Source organism: Esox lucius, chromosome 11, assembly GCF_011004845.1.
Source record: "Esox lucius isolate fEsoLuc1 chromosome 11, fEsoLuc1.pri, whole genome shotgun sequence".
NCBI classification, from domain to species: Eukaryota; Metazoa; Chordata; class Actinopteri; order Esociformes; family Esocidae; genus Esox; species Esox lucius.
This window is the reverse complement of record NC_047579.1, coordinates 11123478-11150683: the sequence shown is the minus strand read 5'-3', so window position 1 is coordinate 11150683 and position 27206 is coordinate 11123478. Positions and strand designations below refer to the sequence as shown.

The window sequence follows — 27206 nt, the reverse complement described above, 5'->3', positions numbered from 1 at the left end:
ATTAGAAGACAGCATCTGTACGCACAATACCATAGTTGCACCCAGATGGTTGCATTGCACAGAACAGCTACAGTATTTAGTTACTAGAAAATACCTGTATGCACAGTATATATTGATGAGCCACAATGCTGTGCGAACACCTGTTCAATTTCTCATTAATGCAATTATCTAATCAACCAATCACATGGCAGTTGCTTCAATGCATTTAGGGGTGTGGTCCTGGTCAAGACAATCTCCTGAACTCCAAACTGAATGTCAGAATGGGAAAGAAAGGTGATTTAAGCAATTTTGAGCATGGCATGGTTGTTGTTGGTGCCAGACGGGCCGGGCTGAGTATTTCACAATCTGCTCAGTTACTGGGATTTTCACACACAACCATTTCTAGGGTTTACAAAGAATGGTGTGAAAAGGGAAAAACATCCCGTATGCGGCAGTCCTGTGGCCAAAAATACCTTGTTGATGCTAGAGGTCAGAGGAGAATGGGCCGACTGATTCAAACTGATAGAAGAGCAACTTTGACTGAAATAACCACTCGTTACAACCGAGGTATGCAGCAAAGCATTTGTGAAGCCATAACACGCACAACCTTGAGGCAGATGGGCTACAACAGCAGAAGACCCCACCGGGTACCACTCATCCCCACTACAAATAGGAAAAAGAGGCTACAATTTGCACAAGCTCACCAAAATTGGACAGTTGAAGACTTGAAGAATGTTGCCTGGTCTGATGATTTTTCGATTTCTGTTGAGACATTCAGATGGTAGAGTCAGAATTAAACAGAATGAGAACATGGATCCATCATGCCTTGTTACCACTGTGCAGGCTGGAGGTGGTGGTGTAATGGTGTGGGGGATGTTTTCTTGGCACACTTTAGGCCCCTTAGTGCCAATTGGGCATTGTTTAAATGCCAATGAGTTCACTGTACTGAAATGGCCCCCATAGTCACTAGATCTCAACCCAATAGAGCATCTTTGGGATGTGGTGGAACGGGAGCTTCGTGTCCTGGATGTGCATCCCACAAATCTCCATCAACTGCAAGATGCTATCCTATCAATATGGGCCAACATTTCTAAAGAATGCTTTCAGCACCTTGTTGAATCAATGCCACGTAGAATTAAAGCAGTTCTGAAGGGGAAAGGGGGTCAAACACAGTATTAGTATGGTGTTCCTAATAATCCTTTAGGTGAGTGTATGTACCATTTGTAAAGAAAACACGAGTGAGCAGGCAGAACACATCTTTTATTTCTTATGGGAAATTATGATTGTGCCAATCTGTAGGTCATTACAGATTGTCACAATCATAAAACAAAACATGGCAACAAAGATTATTTTTTTCACTATAGGCCTTGTTGACCCCTCTCCAAACATAGTGCTTATGGTTGTGACCATAAAGCCCTATTTTGGTCTCGTCACTCCAAATGACAGCGTGCCAGAAGCTGTGAGGCATATTAAGGTGTTGTCGGCCATATTGTAAATGTTTTTTTTTTGGTGGCATTGGCACAGTAAAGGCTTCTTTCTGTCAATTTAACCATGCAGCCCATTTTTGTTCGAATTAATATTTGGTACAGAAACATTTGTTTGCAATTACAGAGATCATTCGTTTCCTATAGTTCTTGACCAGGTTTGAACACACTGCAGCAGGGACTTTGGCCCACTCCTCCATACAGACCTTCTCCAGATCCTTCAGGTTTCGGGGCTGTTGCTGGGAAATACAGACTTTGATCGTCATCTTGAACTTCTTCCATCTTCTAATAATTGCGCCAACAGTTGTTGCCTTCTCACCAAGCTGCTGTTTGATTGAGTGTGTGGACAGGTGTCTTTTATACAGGTAACAAGTTCAAACAGGTTCAGTTAATACAGGTAATGAGTGGAGAACAGGAGGGCTTCTTAAAGAAAAACTAACAGGTCTGTGAGAGCCGGAATTCTTCCTGGTTGGTAGGTGATCAAATACTTATGTTACGCAATAAACTGCAAAGTAATTATTAAAAAATCATACAATGGGATTTTCTGGATTTTTGTTTTAGATTCCGTCTCTCACAGTTGAAGTGTACCTATGATAAAAATACAGACCTCTACATGCTTTGTAAGTAGGAAAACCTGCAAAATCTGCAGTGTATCAAATACTTGTTCTCCCCAATGTATTTATCAGGAGTCGGTAGTCATGATGATATCAGAAGAGAACTGATCCAGAGTCAGAAGTTGTAGTGATATCAGAAGGTAGTTGATCAAGAGACCAGTAGTCATGATGATATCAGAAGAGTATTGGTTAAGAGTTAGTAGTTAAGGTGATATCAGAAGGGTATTGATTAAGAGTTAGTAGTCAAGGTGATATCAGAAGGGTATTGGTTAAGAGTTAGTAGTCAAGGTGATATCAGAAGGGTATTGGTTAAGAGTTAGTAGTCAAGGTGATATCAGAAGGGTATTGGTTAACAGTTAGTAGTCAAGATGATATCAGAAGGGTATTGGTTAAGAGTTAGTAGTCAAGGTGATATCAGAAGGGTATTGGTTAAGAGTTAGTAGTCAAGGTGATATCAGAAGGGTATTGGTTAACAGTTAGTAGTCAAGGTGATATCAGAAGGGTATTGGTTAAGAGTTAGTAGTCAAGGTGATATCAGAAGGGTATTGGTTAACAGTTAGTAGTCAAGGTGATATCAGAAGGGTATTGGTTAAGAGTTAGTAGTCAAGGTGATATCAGAAGGGTATTGGTTAAGAGTTAGTAGTCAAGGTGATATCAGAAGGGTATTGGTTAAGAGTTAGTAGTCAAGGTGATATCAGAAGGGTATTGGTTAAGAGTTAGTAGTCAAGGTGATATCAGAAGGGTATTGGTTAAGAGTTAGTAGTCAAGGTGATATCAGAAGGGTATTGGTTAAGAGTTAGTAGTCAAGGTGATATCAGAAGGGTATTTATCAGAGATCAGTAGTCGTGGGGATATCAGATCAGGTCTGTCTTCCCCTCAGGTTCTAACCAAACTCAATCAACAGTAGACAGTCTCCCAATTATGTGTCTTTCTCTCTCTGGCTTTCCTTTTTCTTTTTTCTTTGCTTGTTTCTTTCATACAGCATCTGTGTTTCTGTCTTGTACTGCTTGTTTTCTGTGTGTCTATGATACTAAGTTAACGGGAAACATAAGGTAAATAAATCCAATCAGCACATTAGTCTTTGTCTCCTCTTACTCTGGTCTCTGCCATCTCTCTTCCAGTCTTTCTCTTTCATGCTCGCTTTGCCATTTTCCTTCTCTGTCTTTCCCCTCTTCCCCTGTGTCTCCCTTTATATTTGTCTTTCTCATGTTTCGTATGTGGGCAAAACCTAAACGTGGCTTGACTGACGTCATGACTGTCAGCTAGATTTTCAGCAGCTGAATGATCTAATGTTGACCATGAACACTGGGTTAACATTCCAGAAACTTCCCCCAAATTCCCAGTTGTTGCATTTACCTTGGTTACATAAAACTATTTTAGGGAAATTTTATCATATCGGGCCACGTTAGTGACATCAAACCTTTTAGAGTCACATACCAGATCCAAACAAATCAGCAGTTCAGAATACCTTTTTTAGTTCCGTGCAGTGTGAAGAACGTTTATCTCTAATAACATTTTAAGAAAACTTTGATGAACAAGTTGAGAGAAGCTTTCTTAGAATAATTGTCTGCTCAGAAATACTCGACCACAACACCTTGGCTGCTCACTATGCTGCTACTGTACAGTAATCATTAGATTAAATTCAACTTTAGTGTCATTGAAAAGCACAAGCACAGTACAATGAAATGCAGTTAGCATCTAACCAGAAGTGCAAATAGAAGAGGGCAGAAAATGTACAAGTATTAAGTAAAAAAAAAGGGAAAATCAAAGTTGCACACATTAGTATGTATGTTTTATCCTTTTTTAAATTGTTTTACTTTGTAATGTGTATATGGATTAGTGTTTGTGAAGTTGAATGTAGTTTTGTGTGAATATTGTATATAGGATTTAGCAAATTTATGAACTGACTGTAGATGTAAATTTTATTTTGCAATGTTTTTGTGAGCTGTGTGATCTTAGCTCGTGGGACTACAGATGGAAATTAGCCCTTGGCTGTAATCTGGCATGTTTACATGCATGTACTCCATGTCTTGTTCATTAACATGCACTGTCCCAATCAAATAAAACTAAAAAAAATAAATAAAAAGTATAATGTCGGTTACAAATGGACTGTATAGATGTGCAATTTAAATGCAAATGCAAGTAATCATACATGTTGTATTAAGACCAGTGTTTGTGGTTTATGGGCTATGGCAGATTTCTCTGTAATCTCTGTCCTTGACCGATGGTTAGGAACCTGGTTAATAAGTGGTCATTCAGGCCAGAGGCCTAATGTCCACATATAGGTTACATGATGTTACTTACAGCCATGTCAAAATGGTCTCTCACTCTATTGCTCCTGCCTCTTTCCCAATTTCCTCTGATTCTCTCTCTATCTCTCTTCCTCCCTCGCTCTCTCTGCCTCTCTCTCCCTAGCCTTTTTCAGCTTCCTCTTTCTCCGTTTTTGATCTCGATCTTATGCCCTTTCCATTTCTCCTTCCTCTCCCACTGTCTTTTTCGCACTTTCGTGACGGTACTCCAGAGCACTCGGTTTTTCTGGTTAATCATTGTACCTACTTGGTGCTGCGGGCTGCACAAACTGCTGTCAGTAGGGTAGTGTGTTGAGAAGTGGATGCGTGTGTGGGTGTGCGAGAAAGGTAGCGCGTGGGTATGTTTTTCGGCGCTGTGTTTGCGTGTTTGCTCGCTTGTGTTAATGTACATTCCAAAGTTGTGACATTTTATTGGTTACGTACACCCCGCAGCAGATGCCGTGGTCAGTGTAAAGAGACGTTCGCGTCTGAGCGCTCGTGCGCGCACGTGTGATCGAGATTACGGAGGGGAACCCTTCCTAAACCAGTAACGTATATTCCTTAGCCTCACTGAGGCCGTGCGAGAGAGCAGTCGGCCCCCAGATGCGTGCTGCCCACACGACCTGACCCACCCGCTCTGACTCTACCATAGCATGCGCTCACACCTACGTCCCATTACCGGTAAGCTCCGGCACACTTCCATTCCTCCTTATTTCAATAGGGGTCAGCCAGGTGAATGCCACCGCGCTTTTCACGTGCTTTTTACAGATGTGGTATCGTAATTTGATCGCCCTGTTGTTGTAGACTATTTTTGCCAGTAAAGGAACTAATTTATTTTTGGTAATCAGGTTACGAGGATGTGGCGAGGGATTTTAGACATGGAGTGGAAGGGGGGGGCGGGGGGGGGGGCAAGAGCACAATATGGGGTGGCACCATGTTATTTATAAATTGGACAAAGTTCAATTTGCAGAATATGTTATTGGTAACTTTTGTAACAACATCAATGGCCAAATAATGATGTTATTGCACTGAATCATATTAGCTCTATAGACTGTAATACTCGTGAGATTTTGATCACAATACCTAAAACACAATTTTTTCCAAAATAATGATTCAACAGTAGATAAATATTATTTATTAATTTACCAAGTAGGACATACAGTATAGAATTGTCCTACTTGGTAAATTAAACATAATTCAAACAATAATCACAATACATTAGATAAATTAACCTGTACATATAAGTGTCATTTGTTATATTACATTATTTGGATGGCCTACAATAGGCAAACATGTGTTAAACTGATTTGCATGCCTAAAAAAGTTTAAAAAACAATGCCTGGTTTCTAGTTTTTTTTTTTACTGTATAACCACAAAACAGTTTTATTGCAGCCCACAAATAAAATGAATAAATGTTGTTGCTCTCATTAGATTCAAACTTAGGTCTTCCACATGAGAAGTATTGTCTTTAACCATTACGCCACGGAATTACGTTTCAGCAGGCTAGACACCATTGAGCATTGTGTTAAAATGACTAACGTTTATTATTAAGTTTACCTCCACCATATGGTTTTAGTTAATTATTTCATGTTTAAGTTAACTGTGAATATCATTATCGGACTAATTAACTTCTGTTTTATTTAACGTCATAAATATTATTTTAAAACCCTGAATTGGTGGACGTGACCAAATCCAATGCTTGCTGTGCTGCATATCTAGATGCTATTTCCAAAGTCAATAATGCATTTCTCTCCAGTAAGATTGCACACTAGTCTCAGGCTGTTACATTTTAACAATTTAACTCATAAACGGTTATCAAAGTAAACTTTTTGTTGAACGGATTTACGGTTAATGAAGTTCACTTTTTGATTCAATGTGCCCAGCTACGGTAACTAGTCTAGTCACAAATGTTCATCATTTTAATACTGAATTTATATTGAGCAATGAACAGTCTGTTTACACTGAGAACAATAACTACAAAGACAGCTGCTAGATGAAAACAGTGTAGGCTAACTATAACACTAAAGTTTATTCAGAGACATACATAGCTAGCTCACATACACATAGTAATGTTAACCCTCTACACCCTCCATATCAAAATGTTACTGGAGCTTAACCGCCATCACTTTAATTTGACTGTAAAGAGTACATAAACTGTGTTTTGGACTGGACAATTACATGCTTGGAAACTTGGATGCTTGGATGTTCACTGTAATATTATTGAGAAACAGCCATAGTTTTCCAAAAAATATTCAAGCATTTAACTATGTGAAATGCAAATCCATGTCTGGCATTAACTGTGCAAACCACGATTGAAATGATACATTGTTAACCACAAAAACACTTAAATAGTAAACATAGAGATGAAATAAAATAGATATATCTAGAGAACAGATCCTACTTTTCCTACATAAAATTCACTACTTATTTACTACTCACCTTCATCCAACAAACAAGTCTAAAGAAAGATGAATGAACTCAATTTGTTCGACTGACTACATGTCCATGCATGACTGAATCAGATGAGCATCTATCCTAAATGCACCATTGGCTTTTTCTGAAGGTCGATAGCGGGAGGTTAATAATACACTAGCGTGGTAGTGTATTATTAAGTTCAGATATTTTTTTTATGACTATATGATGGACAACTTTATTATTATTATTGTTATTTAAGGTCAATGTCAGGGTGGCAGTTGGGGTGGCAATACTCATTTCAAAGGTGGCAGATGTTAGGGATTAGGGTTAGAGTTAGGGATTAGGGTTAGAGTTAGGGATTAGGGTTAGAGTTAGGGGTTAGGGATTAGGGTTAGAGTTAGGGATTAGGGTTAGAGTTAGGGGTTAGGGATTAGGGTTAGAGTTAGGGGTTAGGGATTAGGGTTAGAGTTAGGGGTTAGGGATTAGGGTTAGAGTTAGGGGTTAGGGATTAGGGTTAGAGTTAGGGATTAGGGTTAGAGTTAGGGGTTAGGGATTAGGGTTAGAGTTAGGGGTTAGGGTTAGAGTTAGGGGTTAGGGATTAGGGTTAGAGTTAGGGGTTAGGGATTAGGGTTAGAGTTAGGGGTTAGGGTTAGAGTTAGGGGTTAGGGATTAGGGTTAGAGTTAGGGGTTAGGGATTAGGGTTAGAGTTAGGGGTTAGGGTTAGAGTTAGGGGTTAGGGATTAGGGTTAGAGTTAGGGGTTAGGGATTAGGGTTAGAGTTAGGGGTTAGGGTTAGAGTTAGGGGTTAGGGATTAGGGTTAGAGTTAGGGATTAGGGTTAGAGTTAGGGGTTAGGGATTAGAGTTAGGGGTTAGGGATTAGGGTTAGAGTTAGGGAATAGGGTTATAGTTAGGGGTTAGGGATTAGGGTTAGAGTTAGGGGTTAGGGTTAGGGTTAGGGTTAGAGTTAGGGTCCCCATGTGGCTACGCCTGCATGTAGTCAGTCACTTCTCGACAACTCACATGTGAACTGTTTTTCAACACCAATATGTGACAGGATGTAAATTCATTTCTATGGGTCTGGCAGATTCAGCATTGATAACATGGGAGCCGTAGCTAAACAGATTAACGAGGGCTACGGTGGAATCACAGCGTCCTGTCCTCATTCATAAACGGTCCATTTAGAGCTGTAGTTCTTAATGACTCCTATGTAATTTGCATCTACCCCGGCTGAGCGCTGGGACTGAGTAATGGGATTTGGGATTTCATTAAGATCCTCAGTAGCTGCCGCCAAAAGGAGTATATACTCTTCCTGGGACCCACACGAAACGTTGCACATGGCATAATATGGCACATCAACAGACAAGTGCAGGACAAAGGCCGAGTTATATGAGCAGATTAAGTTATTTAGCCAGATGGGTTTTAGTCAATGTCCCTCCATAGAGGAAAATCCAGAGATAAGAAATCAGCAGAAATCTGCTTTTGTTGTTTGTTTGTCTGAATATTAAAAAAGTTGAAATGATAAATAAACAAATACCTGTAGACTGCAGAACGTTGAAGTTATAGGATGTACAAATGTTACCTTTTTGAAAGGGTGAAGAGGGCAACGGAAGGTCCTACACTGTGCCTAATGAAACGTTTGTCAGTGAACTGCCCCCGGCGTCCCCCACGCTCCGCTTTGTGCTTACTGTTATATTCTGACAAAAAGTACAAGCGCCATAAGAGAACAACGCGTCAAGGCACTCCAATGAAAGCACACAAGCGCACGCCTTTGACAGCGCACGCCGCCACAGGACAACGACGCGCTCGCAACACACAAACCAAATGTCACAAGCGCATGCATGCGTGCTTACACTGCCGCCCACGCGTGGGCCACACGCACCAAACCCCCACCCGCCTCCAAGGCCTGCAAAGAGAGATTGGAACAGAATGGAATTTGAAACGTTTTAGCCAAAAATGTTTCCACGATAAAGGTGTTTTTTGCAGAAACGTTTCAGATTTCGTTCCGTTCTCCGACTTCGACTGAAGCTCCGTGGCGGTGAGGTGCAGATTTTATGAAGAGGTGAGTGACCGCTGGTTCAGGAAGACCAAAGCACAACAAACAGGTTTTTCGGGCGCTCGCACACAAACGGACGCGCGTGGCCAAAAGTGCACTTTCGAATACTCACCACACACAATAAATGTAATACTAGTGCACTAACTCACTAACTTGCTCAAAACCTACATGCAAAACATGGTGTATATACACAAGGCACGCTAATAGTAGCAAAAAGTGTATCTGTGAGAGAATGAACTACTCACTGTCTTCTCTGACTCTTTGCTGGGACACTAGAGATCCTGTCACAAATGGCACACTAATCTCAATGGGAGCTGGCCAAATGAAGTGTACTATCCAGGGAATAGTGTGGCATTTGGGAGTGAGAAAGGATTTCCTGGCAGAGGTTTTTGGCCTTGGTCATGTCGATGTAACCCCAGAACTCCCACCCCCATTTTTCTCTTTCTTCTTTTATTCTTGGCTGTCTCTCCCTCTGTCTCTCCTCGTCAATCTCTTTTAACCTCTGTAATGATGCTCTCCAACCCCAGACCTTGTCATTGGCCTCTATTCTGCTGTGTGGTCCTGCGCTTTCTCATCTCTCTCTTTTTCTCTCATTCTTTCTGGGAGATTATGAATGTTTCATTTTATATTAATTTGGGGTCTGTGTGATGGAGGGAGATATGTATCGTATTTGGTCATAAATTTGGCATTTGATTAAGAAGTGAAGCTCCGCTTCCACCTCATTTTGTGGCCAGAATAGCCTCTCTTCTCCACAGCCAGGTCTGCGTACGGTGGCCTTTCTCAATTTCTCTCTTTCCATCTCTCTTCATCCCTCCCTCTCTCTCACTCTACCTCCCCCCGTCCACTGGTCTCTCTCTCCACCTCTCTTCATCCCTCCCACTCTCTCACTCTACCTCCCCCCGTCCACTGGTCTCTCTCTCCATCTCTCTTCATCCCTCCCTCTCTCTCACTCTACCTCCCCCCGTCCACTGGTCTCTCTCTCCACCTCTCTTCATCCCTCCCACTCTCTCACTCTACCTCCCCCCGTCCACTGGTCTCTCTCTCCATCTTTCTTCATCCCTCCCCTCTCTCTCACTCTACCTCCCCCCGTCCACTGGTCTCTCTCTCCACCTCTCTTCATCCCTCCCACTCTCTCACTCTACCTCCCCCGTCCACTGGTCTCTCTCTCCACCTCTCTTCATCTCTCCCACTCTACCTCCCCTGTCCACTGGTCTCTCTCTCCACCTCTCTTCATCTCTCCCACTCTCTCACTCTACCTCCCCCGTCCACTGGTCTCTCTCTCCACCTCTCTTCCTCTCTCCCACTCTCTCACTCTACCTCCCCCGTCCACTGGTCTCTCTCTCCACCTCTTTTCATCCCTCCCACTCTCTCACTCTACCTCCCCCTGTCCACTGGTCTCTCTCTCCACCTCTTTTCATCCCTCCCACTCTCTCACTCTACCTCCCCCTGTCCACGGGTCTTTATCTCGCTCCCTCTGTTGTCTTTCGCTCCCACTCTCTCTGTGCTCAACTAATTAGACCTGACGCAGCGCAATGTATTGTAAACAGTAGAAAAGTGGTTGGGCGGGAGGATGTAGCTGTACTTGGATCCAATGGGCCAGCAAGGCCAAGGCTGATCCCAGGTCATTGAGATCTTCTGTGTGTCTGGGTGCATGCGTGCGTTCGTGTGTGTGTGTGTTTGTGTGTGCATGTGTGTTTTTGTGTGTGCGTGTGTGTTTGTGTGTGTGCGTGTGTGTGTGTGCATGCGTGCGTTTGTGTGTGTGCGTACACGTACGTGCATCCATCCCTGCGCTGCTGTTGACGTGCAGAGCAGCACGATGAGGTCACTCTGCCACGGAGGGAGGACATGGGAGACAGGGGTGGCGGAGGCAGAGCCAGGGTTCTTTTTCAGAAGTCAAGTGTTGTTCCATTGAAGCCCTCCTGGCTAACGAGGAGCTGTCACACCCAGATGGTAGTCCTGTAATGAATGGGCAAGTGCCTTTCCTGTTTAGTTCAATTCAATTGTTGTGTGTTTGTGTGTCGGCGTGATTGTTCATCGAGTGCTTTGTTGATGAGTGGGTGTGGGTTGGTCTGCTGGGGGATGTGTGTCTCTGGGTCGTCCAGATACAAGGTCTGGGTGTGCCTGAGTGCGTATCCGCGCGCTGTATCTGACCCCCGCTGTCTTTTTTCATTCAGCTAGAGTGGCGGTGAGCCCAGGCAAAGCCCTCCTATGAGGTGAGGTGACCTCTGACCCCCGGCCTGCCCCTCCCCCAGCCCAGTGCCCCTCACGCCCCTCCACCAGGCAGCAGACCTAAGGGATGTCACGGATCTTCCCCCTGATCACCTTGCTCGCCGTCTCCTCAAGCATTCAGGTGAGCCTGAAACACACACACACCCGCACACACACGCACACACCCACACACACCCACACGCGCACACACCCACACACACACGCACACACCCACACGCACACACACACCCACCCACACACACACACACACCCACACGCACACACACACCCACCCACCCACACACACACGCACACACACACCCACACCCACACACACGCACACACACACCCACACACACACACACACACATTTCCAATGTGTTCATAGTCAACTTATCTGCTAAAATAACAGTAAAAATAAAAACACAAAAAATAAGTGTTGTTGTGTAACTCACTGTTATGAAGACCATTTCTGGTGTGGACTTCATCAGTGGTGTTTTAAGTGTTGTAAGAGACATTTGTTTACATTGCAGTGACCCTCTGTGATTGGGCCCTGGTGCCCTCAAACATGGTTTCTCTCTGTGTTTGCCAAATGGCTCCTCATTGCCGCTGTCGTTCTTCTGACCATGGTTACGTAATGCACACACATGTTTGTCTTTCTGGTGACCTAACCCCAAATGTCCATGTTTCCAATGAGCCAGCCCTAACCTGGAAAACATCTCTATACTCATCTGAATAGTGATTTGTTGTCTGCATGTCTGCCTGCTTCCCTCCTACCCAGGTGTCCCCAGCTGTACTTGTTCCTAAGGTGTTGGTGCAGAAATGGGCGAAGTACAAGGAGGAGTGTCTCCGCAACATCAGCAGAGAACCTCCACTCGCTGGTGGGAATCTGACGAGCACACAGACGCCCACCCACATTCAACGCAAAGCACTGCAGAGATGCTTTGTTCATAGATGTAGCAGTGTGGAGGGAGGGGTGGAGAGGTGGAGGGAGGGGTGGAGAGGTGGAGGGAGGGGTGGAGAGGTGGAGGGAGGGGTGGAGAGGTGGAGGGAGGGGTGGAGAGGTGGAGGGAGGGGTGGAGAGGTGGAGGGAGGGATGGAGGGAGGGGTGGAGGGAGGGGTGGAGAGGTGGAGGGAGGGGTGGAGGGAGGGGTGGAGAGGTGGAGGGAGGGGTGGAGGGAGGGGTGGAGAGGTGGAGGGAGGGATGGAGGGAGGGATGGAGGGAGGGGTGAAGGGGAGGGATGGAGAGGTGGAGGGAGGGATGGAGAGGTGGAGGGAGGGGTGGAGGGGGGATGGAGGGAGGGGTGGAGAGGTGGAGGGAGGGATGGAGAGCCAGGTGGAGGGAGGGATGGAGGGAGGGATGGAGAGGTGGAGGGAGGGGTGGAGAGGTGGAGGGAGGGATGGAGAGCCAGGTGGAGGGAGGGATGGAGGGAGGGATGGAGGGAGGGATGGAGGGAGGGATGGAGGGAGGGATGGATGGAGGGAGAGGTGGAGGGAGGGGTGGAGAGGTGTAACCAGATCTGTACTGGTCCTGTACAGGTGTGGTGTGCAACCGGACGTTTGATCGTTTCGCCTGCTGGCCTGATGGACTCCCTAACACCACGGTCAGTGTGTCCTGCCCGTGGTACCTGCCCTGGCATAACAAAGGTCAGCTGAACGTGTGTCTGTGTGTTGGGTCTTAGGATGCAACGTCCAGGTTTTAGTTTAGCAGTACAAAGTGTGTGCAAGTAGGAGATCCAAGTTTGAATCCATTAAAAGGAAGTACTAGTGGCTGGGACTATACGATGTGTGTGTTCATTACATTGTAATGTTGTGGGTCAGTAACAGTGGCTGGGACTATACCATGTGTGTGTTCCAGTCCAGAACCGGTCGGTGTACAGGCAGTGTGAAGCAGACGGCCAGTGGGTTGATCAGCAGAACAGCACGGAGTGTGAAAACAACAACCCTGATCAGGTGACCATAATGTTGTCTGTTGTGACTGAGGCTCGGGAATGCCGTGTTAAAACGTACGGGACTGGTTTCCCAGATTAAGCCCAGGACTGGACTTGAATGGAAGCTGAATGGTTACGAGACTGGTTATAGACTATATTACTTTGATAGCTAATGCAGAAGTAGAGCGTTAATTGTTAACCGTTTAATAATAATAATACCTTGGCTGTAATTGGGTAAATATATGTTTCTCTGTGTCCATGTGTTTCTGAAGGAGTACTATGGCAAGATCCTTCAGAAGTTCTGGATCATCTACACCCTGGGCTACTCTCTGTCCTTGGGCGCTCTAGTGCTAGCACTTGGAATCCTGATAACTTTCAGGTAACCACAGTCTTCCAAAGCAACCATGCAACCAGTTTGATAATAATGAATGAACAGCTAGATTAGGCAGGATGACACACTGTTACTGGGAAGAATGACAGACCTCCCACACACACACACACACACACACACACCCTGTTGTGTTGAGCACCAAGCTCTACAAACTGAACTGCATGGGACTAATGACACCCTCAGATATCTGTAGCATAACATTTGACTGTGTTTCCTATTAGATGACCTCATCCAAAGTGTGTTGTAAATTGCCAGGCAACAATTGAATTAAATGTATTGAGAAACAACTCAAAGAACAAGCCATTACAACCAGACCATCAACAATTACGTGGCGTCAGCTTTAGTTGACCCCCCCGACAGGAATTACATTTAATTGGGAACAACATCTACTAGAACCTCTGTGTCTTGTTCATTTTCCAAGGCTCTTTTAATAAACAGCTCAACTCCTCTCCCATCTCTTTCTTCTCCAATATCCCCACATCTCTCCTCTTTTCCCCTGGCTGCTCTTTAAAATAGGAGACACCTCAATGAGCAACCAACTGGTCGTGTATAATCATGAGGGTACTTGGCTCCTCCTTGTTGACTGTGTTTTCCCATTCATTCACTCATTCCATCCCTCTGTTCTCAGGAAATTACACTGTATGAGGAACAACATCCACATGAATCTGTTCGCCTCCTTCATCCTGCGGGCTTTGTCCATTCTGATAAAGGACGCCATGTTCGAAGACAACAACGTCAATTTGGGAGAGAAACACGAGTATGAGATTGAGGTCAGCGAGGTAGGTTGTCCGTCCTCTCACCGCGTCCCCAGGCCATTACACACAGCACATTCAAGGCTGAATATTTTGCCAGTGTATTTTGGGGTGACTGATGCGGCCTATCACACACAATAATGACAGTGTATGTCAATATTTAATTTAGTGAATGACGTGACTGAAACACATGGCTACAAATGGAGGTGAAACACTTAATGAAGACAACGTGAAAAGGTTTGATAGAAAGTACTAAGGGAAATAAGTGGTTGGTAGATTTTTAGATTAAAGCAATGCCTATGACCCCGGATTTTCATCTGGGTCTATTTCTTGCAAATGAAGGCCAAGTTTAACATTATGGTCCATAAGACCCCCACATGATATCTGCTCACACCCCGCAGTTAAAACTGTGATGCAAAACATTTAATTTTAAGAGCCAACATAAAATCTGCTACAGTTCAAATCCTGCCCATTTAAATTGTTTTCTTGAAAGCTTTTCCTAAACTTTAATCTTCAACTTAACCAGTTGGAACTAATACTTAACATTTAGCCTTAACAGTTCTCTATTCTCTTATCGAATGCTTAGTGAAAAACATAATTGTTAGGTACATCATATCTACCTGTAAAACATCCCTAAGATTCTAATGATTAACTGAAATGTGTGATAGTCTACCTGTAAAATATCTAATGATTCTAATGATTAACTGAAATGTGTGATAGTCTACCTGTAAAACATCTCTAATGATTCTAATGATTAACTGAAATGTGTGATAGTCTACCTGTAAAACATCTGTAATGATTCTAATGATTAACTGAAATGTGTGGGGCGGGGTCTGGCACCTACATGCATCAATCAGTCAAGTTTATTTGGGGTATTACAGAAAAATGTGTAGGCATGCTAGAAACACTGTCAAAACTGAACAGATGTCCAATTGGACCACACTGTGACACTACAACGAGCACAGGTTTACAACATATACTGTGAAGTCCATAAGAGTTTGGACATTGACACGGGGTTACAATAATTTGAAGTCCATAAGTGTTTGGACATTGACACAAGTTTACAATATATACTGTGAAGTCCATATGTGTTTGGACAGTGACACAGGTTTACAATATATACTGTGAAGTCCATAAGTGTTTGGACATTGACACAAGTTTACAATATATACTGTGAAGTCCATATGTGTTTGGACAGTGACACAGGTTTACAATATATACTGTGAAGTCCATATGTGTTTGGACAGTGACACAGGTTTTTGGGGTTTTGGCTCTGTATGCCCGCATATTGGAATTGAAATGAAACAATGAAGATTGGGCCGAAGTGGTTTCACAACTGTGTAATATTAGTCAAGTGTGTTTCTGTGCATCATTATAGCGCATGCACAACAAAACAAATCTGTCTTATCAAGTATAATTATCTTGTTTTCTAACCATCCTTAAAGTAAGGTACATTTTTCTTAACAAGCTAAAGTTGTATTCGGTAAATACCATTTGGTTTTAGAAAATATGCCTTTTATATCAAATAGTTTCTTTTTTAATTATTATTATTTCACTTTCTCCTCAAATATAGTTACACTTTCTTATTTTTTTCAAAGACTGTTTTTGCAGTGTGAACAAGAGAGCTGGCAATGTCTAGTCTTGATTGTAGATTTTGGATTTACAACTTCAGCCAGTCATTAAATATAAAGGATTGTCATCCAAGTACTAAATATGAGTTATTTATTTGAAAGGACACTGTGTAGAATCCTGCCTCTAACTTTTACAAGACTGAATTTAAACAACGACACGACTTGTCTGCTCCTCTTTTACTTAAAACTATTTATGTTTGAATTCGAGCTAGTAGTACAGTACAAACTTACATATGGCCCCTTTAAATGAGGTAAACAGTTTTAAATGAAAAAAGTCAAGAAATAAATATTTTTTTAAATGTTTATTACCCCCTTGCACTTAATATTTTCTGCACCCCTCCCTTGCCAAGATAACAGCACAGATTCTTCTCCTGTTCTGTTCAATTAAGTGGGAGAAATAAAAGCAAGGGATTTGAGACCCTTGTTCATTTTATTTCAGATCATTGAAAGTCCTTGGTCCATGTGGACTTTTCTGTTCATCTCACCTCATAGGTTTTACACAGGGGTTTTGGTAATGGCACTGGCATGGCCACTGCACAAGTTTGATTTTGTGGTCAGAGAAAGTTTTCTGTGGATCTGGATTAATGTTTTGGTCGTTGTCCTGCTGGAAGAACGAGTGACAACCCAGTTTTTGCCTCCTGGTAGAGACAGCCCAATTTTGTTCCTGGAACTTGACAAAGTTCATGATGCCATGTATCGGAACAAGGTTCCCTGGGCCTTTAGAAGCAAAACAGACCCACAAAATCATATTACCTACATTTCTGCATTACCACCCATCTTTGGTGACTGCGACCAAAATTATTCTGGGAGATGTCCTTGACTCCAATATTTAATCAAACTCTGCAATTACCCTCCTGTGATCCTTGGAGATATTTTCCCCCCTCTTGAACCATCTTGGAATTTCAACTCTGCATCAAACATTTTGACTGAATCAAAATTCAGCCAGGTTTCTCACAGCTTCAGTTGATTAACATATCTTCATTACTGCCTTGATATGTTTGGCATGTGTTTTAATTTAATTAAATATTTTATACCCCAGTTTATTTCTATTGGATTTGTTTCATTACAGATTCCAGGACTCAATAATTGTGATGTTTCTGAGAAAAAAAAATATTTTTTGATTAAGATTTGTACTTTACATGAGTATCAGTTCTCTCATATTTTTTTGTGTATGATCAAGCAGATTGTAATGGATGAGTGAATTCAACAGAAACAGTTTTTGCTTTTAGAAATGTTATGTAAAGTATATTTATTTGCTTTACCACCCGTGTTTCCAACTTAAAAAAATAAAACGTTTCTCCTACTTAACAAACTTAAATTTAAGTCTCAGGATAATTTGGTGAGACTTGTTCTTTTTCCATCGTACACTGACTCGGGTCAATACTCTAGCTTCTATCTCCTTTCTTTGCTCCCTAATTCCATTTGTTCTGTATTTTCCCATGCATAATCGTCCCTCTGCCATCGCCAGTGCCCATTAAGAAGGGTGTGTTAGCATGTTGTCTGGGACTCCCTCCTGACGTCGTCCCAGAGACTCCTCGGTTGTTTACATGATAAACAACGATTACATTTTTCATAGCTTTATTTGCTTAACTGTACCAAGGGTTCCAATTATCGTGGAGGCCATTACGGCAGTTACAGACGTATGCTAGGTGCCTGAGGGTGTGGGGGTGGGGCTCATCATTGTTGGGAGAAGGGAATGCCTGGTTCTCAAGGGAATTTGCAACACATTATTAGCTACTCTGTTCGCTCGCCTCCAGTGACTGATGTATAACAAAAAGAGTGAATGAATGAATGGTCATTTCTGTTGTGTTGTCTTCTAGACGGACATAGGGTGTCGTATCGCCATCGTGATGATGCAATACAGCATCATGGCTAACAGCTATTGGTTGCTGGTGGAAGGTATCTACCTCCACAACCTCCTGGTCATCACTGTCTTCACAGAGAGAAACTACTTCACCATCTACTTGTGCATCGGCTGGGGTGAGGAGGTGTAGAATGTGTGTGTTTTGTAAAGACTGGGGTGAGGAGGTGTAGAATGTGTGTGTTTTGTAAAGGCTGGGGTGAGGAGGTGTAGAATGTGTGTGTTTTGTAAAGGCTGGGGTGAGGAGGTGTAGAATGTGTGTGTTTTGTAAAGGCTGGGGTGAGGAGGTGTAGAATGTGTGTGTTTTGTAAAGGCTGGGGTGAGGAGGTGTAGAATGTGTGTGTTTTGTAAAGGCTGGGGTGAGGAGGTGTAGAATGTGTGTGTTTTGTAAAGGCTGGGGTGAGGAGGTGTAGAATGTGTGTGTTTTGTAAAGGCTGGGGTGAGGAAGTGTAGAATGTGTGTGTTTTGTAAAGGCTGGGGTGAGGAAGTGTAGAATGTGTGTTTTGTAAAGTCTTGGGTGAGGAAGTGTAGAATGTGTGTGTTTTGTAAAGGCTGGGGTGAGGAAGTGTAGAATGTGTGTGTTTTGTAAAGTCTTGGGTGAGGAAGTGTAGAATATGTGTGTTTTGTAAAGGCTGGGGTGAGGAAGTGTAGAATGTGTGTATTTTGTAAAGGCTGGGGTGAGGAAGTGTAGAATGTGTGTGTTTTGTAAAGGCTGGGGTGAGGAAGTGTAGAATGTGTGTGTTTTGTAAAGGCTGGGGTGAGGAAGTGTAGAATGTGTGTGTTTTGTAAAGTCTTGGGTGAGGAGGTGTAGAATGTGTGTGTTTTGTAAAGTCTTGGGTGAGGAGGTGTAGAATGTGTGTGTGTTTTGTAAAGTCTTGGGTGAGGAGGTATAGAATGTGTGTGTGTGTTTTGTAAAGTATTGGGTGAGGAGGTGTAGAATGTGTGTGTGTTTTGTAAAGTCTTGGGTGAGGAGGTGTAGAATGTGTGTGTGTTTTGTAAAGTCTTGGGTGAGGAGGTATAGAATGTGTGTGTGTGTTTTGTAAAGTATTTGGTGAGGAGGTGTAGAATGTGTGTGTGTTTTGTAAAGTCTTGGGTGAGGAGGTGTAGAATGTGTGTGTGTGTGTGTTTTGTAAAGTCTTGGGTGATGAGGTGTAGAATGTGTCTGTGTGTTTTGTAAAGTCTTGGGTGAGGAGGTGTAGAATGTGTGTGTTTTGTAAAGGCTGGGGTGAGGAAGTGTAGAATGTGTGTGTTTTGTAAAGTCTTGGGTGAGGAAGTGTAGAATATGTGTGTTTTGTAAAGGCTGGGGTGAGGAAGTGTAGAATGTGTGTATTTTGTAAAGTCTTGGGTGAGGAGGTGTAGAATGTGTATGTTTTGTAAAGTCTTGGGTGAAGAGGTGTAGAATGTGTCTGTGTGTTTTGTAAAGTCTTGGGTAAAGAGGTGTAGAATGTGTCTGTGTGTTTTGTAAAGTATTGGGTGAGGAGGTGTAGAATGTGTGTGTGTTTTGTAAAGTCTTGGGTGAGGAGGTGTAGAATGTGTGTGTGTGTGTGTTTTGTAAAGTCTTGGGTAATGAGGTGTAGAATGTGTCTGTGTGTTTTGTAAAGTCTTGGGTGAGGAGGTGTAGAATGTGTGTGTTTTGTAAAGTCTTTGGTGTTTTCTTTTATTGGGATTATCCACAGAAACATTTTTGGTGGAGGAAGAGTTGTTGCGTGTCAATGTGGCTGAGTGGCGTAACCTCTAGTGTGACCCTCTCTACAGGTGCTCCCCTCATCTTCCTAGTGCCCTGGTTGACAGTGAAATACCTGTATGAGAACCAAGGGTAAGTTTTCTCCTTCTCTAATTCTCTCCAGAGGTGTCACCAATTATACGTTTGTCCAGTTGAGCAAAACGTCTAGACACTGTAAATTACTAGAAAATCTCTAGGGACGAAGGCAAATGCTAATACATTTGAAAAGACTGGTGGGTCTGAAGAATGCTGTGGTGGGGATGGTTGACAGGTGGTTAAGCTGCTGACTCTGACTCCATAGGTTGTGTTCATCTCAGTGCCAGAACAACTAGTTTCAGATTCCCAAACCTTAACCCTTATCTACACACAGTAGATAGACACACAGCATATAGAACAAGAGGGTTGCCAAAACCTCACATCATATCGGGCTAGTTATAAGTTGTCTTTAACTTCAGGCTTTAGGACTTAATTCCTGTACTTTTTTAGTTTAGAAAAAAAATATGATAATATGGTGCAGTGCACACAACTGAAAAATCACAAGATGGGTCTCCTCTTTCAAGGGGACCAATCAACTGATTTCGGTGGTATATGTTACAGTTACCATATTAAGAAATAATGCTTACTTTAGCACATAACAACTGGGTATGCATATGTTCCCTTTTTGTGAGATGTGCATTTGGAAAGTGCAAGACTTTTTAGGTTGAACTCTTGTTAGAAACTCTGTCACACATTATTTGAGAAGTTAAACATATCAGTATGAGTTGTGTCTAAGAACAGCCATGTTATATTGGCCCAATACCACACCCCCCCGGGAACTAGTGGTTCAATATACACACTACTATATACAGTTCACTACTATAAACACTACTACTGTATATACCATTCACTACTATTCACAGTACTATATACAGTTCACTACTATACACACTACTATATACAGTTCACTACTATGCACACTACTTTACAGAGTTCACTACTATGCACACTAATGTATAGTGTTCACTACTATGCACACTACTAAATACAGTTCACTACTATTCACACTACTATATAGAGTTCACTACTATTCACACTACTATATACAGTTCACTACTATGTACATTACTATATACAGTTCACTACTATGCACACTACTATATAGAGTTCACTACTATGCACACTACTATATACAGTTCACTACTATTCAGACTACTACAAACACACATTTTTACTTTCATATACTGTATACAGTACTATATAAACTACTACACTACAATATTCACACTATTCCATTGGATCTTAGTAGGAAGGGTGCGTTGAACTCAACTGTACTTTTGACACCTTCTGTGATTATGTAAGGCCTATATATAGACTTGGTTCTGTTCTGTGTCTCATTCTGTGGTCCCTGGAGACAGCTTTTAGACCGTTCAGACCCCCAGGTAACCTCATGTCCTTACAACTTTCTGACATGAGGAGTAGTCGTCTTCCTGGCTTCCTGTCCCCACCTCACCCCATTCTGAAATAGCATATACACTACTACGGCAGCTTACAATTGGCTCTCATGCCTCACTAGTTTTCTGTCCTTGCCTCACCCCATTCGACAGTACTCCACTACTACCCCTACAACATACTTGTTCCTGCATTCATGAATACTAGTACAGCACACCTCTACTACTACCACCTCCACAAACTACAAACACCACTACTACTATGCACATACTACTACTACTGTTACTACTGTCACTACTACTGTCACTACTTCTGTTACTACTCCCACCACTACTACTACACTACTACTTCGTATTCGCTCATATTCAACTTTGGGCTTCAAAGCCAGTTTCACAACATTTTACATTGTGATTGTAGGTCAGTATGTGTATTAGTATTCCACATTGTATTAGTATTCCACATTGTATTAGTATTCCACATTGTGTTTGTATTAGTATTCCACATTGTATTTGTATTAGTATTCCACATTGTATTAGTATTCCACAGAATTCCACATTTTAATTTCACAAATCAGTAACATAATCATACAGCATCATGAAGTGTACAATTTGATGTTGATTTTTATTCAACATTTTTAAGGTTGAGTATTTATTTTGCTTGGGCAGGCAATTACTTGAAATTAATTTCAGTTCTTTTTAAACCTTGAATAGCTTTCAAGGACATTATAATTCAGCAGTATGCGCCATATTGTGGTAAATAAAACATGTCAGTGTATTTTGGAACTGTTGGTTGTCTCCTTCAGTGTTGTGTTGCCTCTGTTTGACAGGTGTTGGGAGCGGAACATCAATATGCAGTACTGGTGGATTATACGATCCCCCATACTGATCGCTGTTGTAGTAAGTCTTCTTCTGTTCTATCTCTTTCAATGTTCTTCTCTCTTCATCTTCACGATCCCCCCTTCGGACTGTATGTGACATTTAAATTTAAAGTTGTAAGAATACGACACGGAACCAGATGGTGGAGTGGTTCTTTACAAAAGGAGTGCAAGTTAAATTCAGAATCCTAGAAGCAAAAACAGAAGTCATGCAGGCAATGGTCAATACACAGAAGATCAGAAAGGTGAAAGTACAGAATCAGGCAGGCTCAAAAATTGGGTTGAGTCTAAACAGGTAGAAAACTGTCAGTGGTCGGGGCTAAACAGGTAGAAAACAGTCGGTGGTCGGGGCTAAACAGGTAGAAAACAGTCGGTGGTCGGGGCTAAACAGGTAGAAAACTGTCGGTGGTCTGGGCTAAACAGGTGGAAAACTGTCGGTGGTCGGGGCTAAACAGGTAGAAAACAGTCGGTGGTCGGGGCTAAACAGGTAGAAAACTGTCAGTACCCTGGAAAATCTAACAACTAGAGAGCCCACTACAAAAGACTTAGTATGTCATAATAAACTAAAATACAATGTCTCCCAAAAAAGATTGTGCAACAAACTGAACTAAATAGAGAACAACTAATGAGAACCAGGTGGGTGAACCAGTGTTTAACATTTGGGTGATTGGAAACCGGGAAGTGTGCCGTGTTCATGGAGAAAGGGAAGTGTGCCGTGTTCATGGAGAAAGGGAAGTGTGCCGTGTTCATGGAGAAAGGGAAGTGTGCCGTGTTCATGGAGAAAGGGAAGTGTGCTGTGTTCATAGAGAAAGGGGAGTGTGCGGTGTTCATGGAGAAAGGGAAGTGTGCTGTGTGCAGGAGGCACAGGATGAGGAATGTGAACTGGGAGTCGTTCTTACAATAGTAACAGCCTGGCAGGATGCAAAAAGGCCCCCTACATAATGTGTGATAGGGTAAAGGAATTGTAAACAATATTATGTTTAAAAACTGCATGAAGTTGACTGTCTTGGGGTGATTACATGACATCATCCCATTGTGTTATCCATAGGTCTTTGTGTGTTTTTGGTCAGACTTCTTCCATTAAACATTCATGTGTTATATTGCAAAGTATGCCCTGACTCTGTTTTATCAGAGGTTAAAATCCAGCTCAAGATTGTGGTAATTCTAAAGCTGATTCTTCAAACGAGTAAATTACCTCTTCTGAAAGGAAAATGTCTGGCGAACCAGTTGGTTAAATTAGTTTTATAGCAATAAATGCCAAGCACAGTGTTGTACTGTTGTCCAAATAATGTTTTGTAATATATTTGGGCTACCAACGCATACTGTCCACCTATCCATCCACCAAACCACTTTAAGAACTGCATTTACCGAAATAATCAATGATGGAAAAACTCAATCCACTGCTACTTGTAATTCACCTGTAATCTGTACATCTTCCACGACCGACTGGCCTTCCTCCTGGTTCATTCGCGTGTACTGACCTACTTCTGTAGTCCCAAACACTTACTCTGACCTTAGATAGCGGTGGTCAGTAGCCTAGAGGCTACATCATTGGGAAGTAACTGAAATATTGCTTGTTCAAATCCCCATACTGACACTTATAATTATCTTTTGTGCTGCAAGACATTATACCTCAATTGCTCCATGGTCACCCTGACTAAAATGTTTGACCCTGGCTGTGTCCTAACTTTGAGTGTCTCAGGAAGAGTTGGGATATGCCAAAAAATATTAGATATATAGAGAGTTTAGTCAAAGGTTTGGAAATACAGTACCTACTCATTCAAGGGTATTTCTTTACTTTTAATATTTTCCACATGTAGAAGAATCAAAACATCAAAACTTTGAAATAATGTAACTGAATTACGTAGTAAACAAAAATGTGTTAAACCAAAAAAAGTCTTAATTTTTAGAATTCTTCTGACTTATTTGAGTTTACAGAATAGTTCAACAATACAAGTTTTGGAATGGCGTCGTCAAAGTCCATATATAAACCATATTGAGATGTAGTGGCAAAACCTCAGAAGAGGAGCTCATGCTCAAAAAGTCAGTTCTACAAGGTGTGAGCTGAAATTCCAACAAGGCGTTAATAGAGAATGTAACCAGTTTGAAGGGTTCGAGGCCCCCTTTGGGTGTCGCGTTGGGTGTCAAGTTGGGTCCCCTTTAGGTGTCGCTTTGGGTGTCAAGTTGGGTCCCCTTTGGGTGTCGCGTTGGGTGTCAAGTTGGGTCCCCTTTGGGTGTCGCGTTGGGTGTCAAGTTGGGTCCCCTTTGGGTGTCGCGTTGGGTGTCAAGTTGGGTCCCCTTTGGGTGTCGCGTTGGGTGTCAAGTTGGGTCCCCTTTGGGTGTCGCGTTGGGTGTCAAGTTGGGTCCCCTTTAGGTGTCGCTTTGGGTGTCAAGTTGGGCCCCCTTTAAGTGTCGCTTTGGGTGTCAAGTTGGGCCCCCTTTGGGTGTCGCGTTGCGTGTCGCGTTGGGTCCCCTTTGGGTGCCGCATTAGGTGTTGCGTTGGGCCCCCTTTTGGTGTTGCGTTGGGTGTCGTGTTGGGCCCCCTTGGGGCGTCGCGTTGGGTGTTGCGTTGGGCCCCCTTTGGGTGTCGCGTTGGGTGTCAAGTTGGGTCCCCTTTGGGTGTCGCGTTGGGTGTCAAGTTGGGTCCCCTTTAGGTGTCGCTTTGGGTGTCAAGTTGGGTCCCCTTTGGGTGTCGCGTTGGGTGTCAAGTTGGGTCCCCTTTGGGTGTCGCCTTGGGTGTCAAGTTGGGTCCCCTTTGGGTGTCGCGTTGGGTGTCAAGTTGGGTCCCCTTTGGGTGTCGCGTTGGGTGTCAAGTTGGGTCCCCTTTGGGTGTCGCGTTGGGTGTCAAGTTGGGTCCCCTTTAGGTGTCGCTTTGGGTGTCAAGTTGGGCCCCCTTTAGGTGTCACTTTGGGTGTCAAGTTGGGCCCCCTTTGGGTGTCGCGTTGGGTGTCGCGTTGGGTCCCCTTTGGGTGCCGCATTAGGTGTTGCGTTGGGCCCCCTTTCGGTGTTGAGTTGGGTGTCGCGTTGGGCCCCCTTGGGGCGTCGCGTTGGGTGTTGCGTTGGGCCCCCTTTGGGTGTCGCGTTGGGTGTCAAGTTGGGTCCCCTTTGGGTGTCGCGTTGGGTGTCAAGTTGGGTCCCCTTTAGGTGTCGCTTTGGGTGTCAAGTTGGGTCCCCTTTGGGTGCCGCATTAGGTGTCAAGTTGGGCCCCCTTTGGGTGTCGCGTTGGGTGTCGCGTTGGGTCCCCTTTGGGTGCCGCATTAGGTGTCGCGTTGGGCCCCCTTTTGGTGTTGCGTTGGGTGTCGCGTTGGGCCCCCTTTGGGTGTCTCGTTGGGTGTCACTTTGTTTGGACAGGTTCTGACAAATGGGTCTGTTTAGTTAGCCCAAATCTGAGCTGGCACAATCAGGAGAAAGAGTCTAACTTCTCTGGCTTGAACTTAAGAATAAGGCATTCAAAGGGACACCTAAAACTAGATCTCATGTAATCACAACTGCAAACGGGTCAGCATAATACTTAGTACAGTCGTGGCCAAAAGTTGAATGACACAAATTTTCACAAAGTCTGCTGCCTCAGTTTATATGATGGCAATTTGCATATACTCCAGAATGTTATGAAGAGTGATCAGATACATTATGTAAGAATGGGCTGCCATCAGTCAGGATGTGGCCCAGAAGTTAATTGACAGGATGCCAGGGCAGATTGCAGAGGTCTTGAAAAAGAAGGGTCAACACTGCAAATATTGACTCTTTGTATAAACTTAATGTAATTGTCAATAAAAGCCTTTCACTACTTCAGTATACCATAGTGACATCTGACAAAAATATCTAAAGACACTGAAGCAGCAGACTTTGTGGAAATTAATATTTGTGTGTTTCTCAAAACATTTGGTCAAGACTGTACATTACATAGAGATGGCCTCAATGGATGATAAAACACAGGTTAAATACAGGGAGAGATACAGGGGGAGATACAGGGAGAGATACAGGGGGAGATACAGGGGGAGATACAGGGGGAGATACAGGGGGAGATACAGGGAGAGATACAGGGAGAGATACAGGGAGAGATACAGGGGGAGATACAGGGGGAGATACAGGGGGAGATACAGGGATATATACAGGGAGTGATACAGGGGGAGATACAGGGGGAGATACAGGGATATATACAGGGAGAGATACAGGGGGAGATACAGGGATATATACAGGGGGAGATACAGGGATATATACAGGGAGAGATACAGGGGGAGATACAGGGGGAGATACAGGGATATATACAGGGAGAGATACAGGGGGAGATACAGGGAGAGATACAGGGAGAGATACAGGGGGAGATACAGGGGGAGATACAGGGAGAGATACAGGGGGAGATACAGGGGGAGATACAGGGAGAGATACAGGGGGAGATACAGGGGGAGATACAGGGATATATACAGGGAGAGATACAGGGGGAGATACAGGGGGAGATACAGGGATATATACAGGGAGAGATACAGGGGGAGATACAGGGATATATACAGGGAGAGATACAGGGGGAGATACAGGGATATATACAGGGAGAGATACAGGGGGAGATACAGGGGGAGATACAGGGATATATACAGGGAGAGATACAGGGGGAGATACAGGGAGAGTTACAGGGAGAGATACAGGGGGAGATACAGGGGGAGATACAGGGAGAGATACAGGGGGAGATACAGGGGGAGATACAGGGAGAGATACAGGGGGAGATACAGGGGGAGATACAGGGGGAGATACAGGGAGAGATACAGGGGGAGATACAGGGGGAGATACAGGGGGAGATACAGGGATATATACAGGGGGAGATACAGGGGGAGATACAGGGATATATACAGGGAGAGATACAGGGGGAGATACAGGGGGAGATACAGGGATATATACAGGGAGAGATACAGGGGGAGATACAGGGAGAGTTACAGGGAGAGATACAGGGGGAGATACAGGGGGAGATACAGGGAGAGATACAGGGGGAGATACAGGGGGAGATACAGGGATATATACAGGGGGAGATACAGGGATATATACAGGGAGAGATACAGGGGGAGATACAGGGGGAGATACAGGGGGAGATACAGGGGGAGATACAGGGATATATACAGGGAGAGATACAGGGGGAGATACAGGGGGAGATACAGGGGGAGATACAGGGAGAGATACAGGGGGAGATACAGGGGGAGATACAGGGAGAGATACAGGGGGAGATACAGGGGGAGATACAGGGATAGATACAGGGAGAGATACAGGGGGAGATACAGGGGGAGATACAGGGATATATACAGGGAGAGATACAGGGGGAGATACAGGGGGAGATACAGGGATATATACAGGGAGAGATACAGGGGGAGATACAGGGATATATACAGGGAGAGATACAGGGGGAGATACAGGGGGAGATACAGGGATATATACAGGGAGAGATACAGGGGGAGATACAGGGAGAGTTACAGGGAGAGATACAGGGGGAGATACAGGGGGAGATACAGGGAGAGATACAGGGGGAGATACAGGGGGAGATACAGGGAGAGATACAGGGGGAGATACAGGGGGAGATACAGGGGGAGA

At 43.6% G+C, this 27206-nt stretch overlaps 1 protein-coding gene across 5 annotated transcripts in view; it reads left to right on the top strand.

Annotated features, from left to right (window-relative positions):
- gcgra (glucagon receptor a) overlaps window positions 1-27206 on the top strand; it is a 114030-nt gene that overhangs the window by 76686 nt on the left and 10138 nt on the right. For 2 of the 5 annotated variants that reach the window (XM_020050794.3, XM_020050795.3), the window contains 9 exons: window positions 11008-11183; window positions 11823-11922; window positions 12581-12688; window positions 12900-12994; window positions 13245-13351; window positions 13992-14142; window positions 17567-17726; window positions 19363-19423; window positions 21585-21654. In XM_020050794.3, coding sequence (XP_019906353.1) covers window positions 11130-11183; window positions 11823-11922; window positions 12581-12688; window positions 12900-12994; window positions 13245-13351; window positions 13992-14142; window positions 17567-17726; window positions 19363-19423; window positions 21585-21654 — 906 coding nt within the window. In that variant the 5' untranslated portion in view covers window positions 11008-11129. Of the gene's footprint in view, window positions 1-4768; window positions 5047-8807; window positions 8840-11007; window positions 11184-11574; window positions 11671-11822; window positions 11923-12580; window positions 12689-12899; window positions 12995-13244; window positions 13352-13991; window positions 14143-17566; window positions 17727-19362; window positions 19424-21584; window positions 21655-27206 lie in introns of those variants that run through there. The other 3 variants (XM_020050796.3, XM_010903063.4, XM_010903064.4) reach the window with 3 other exon arrangements.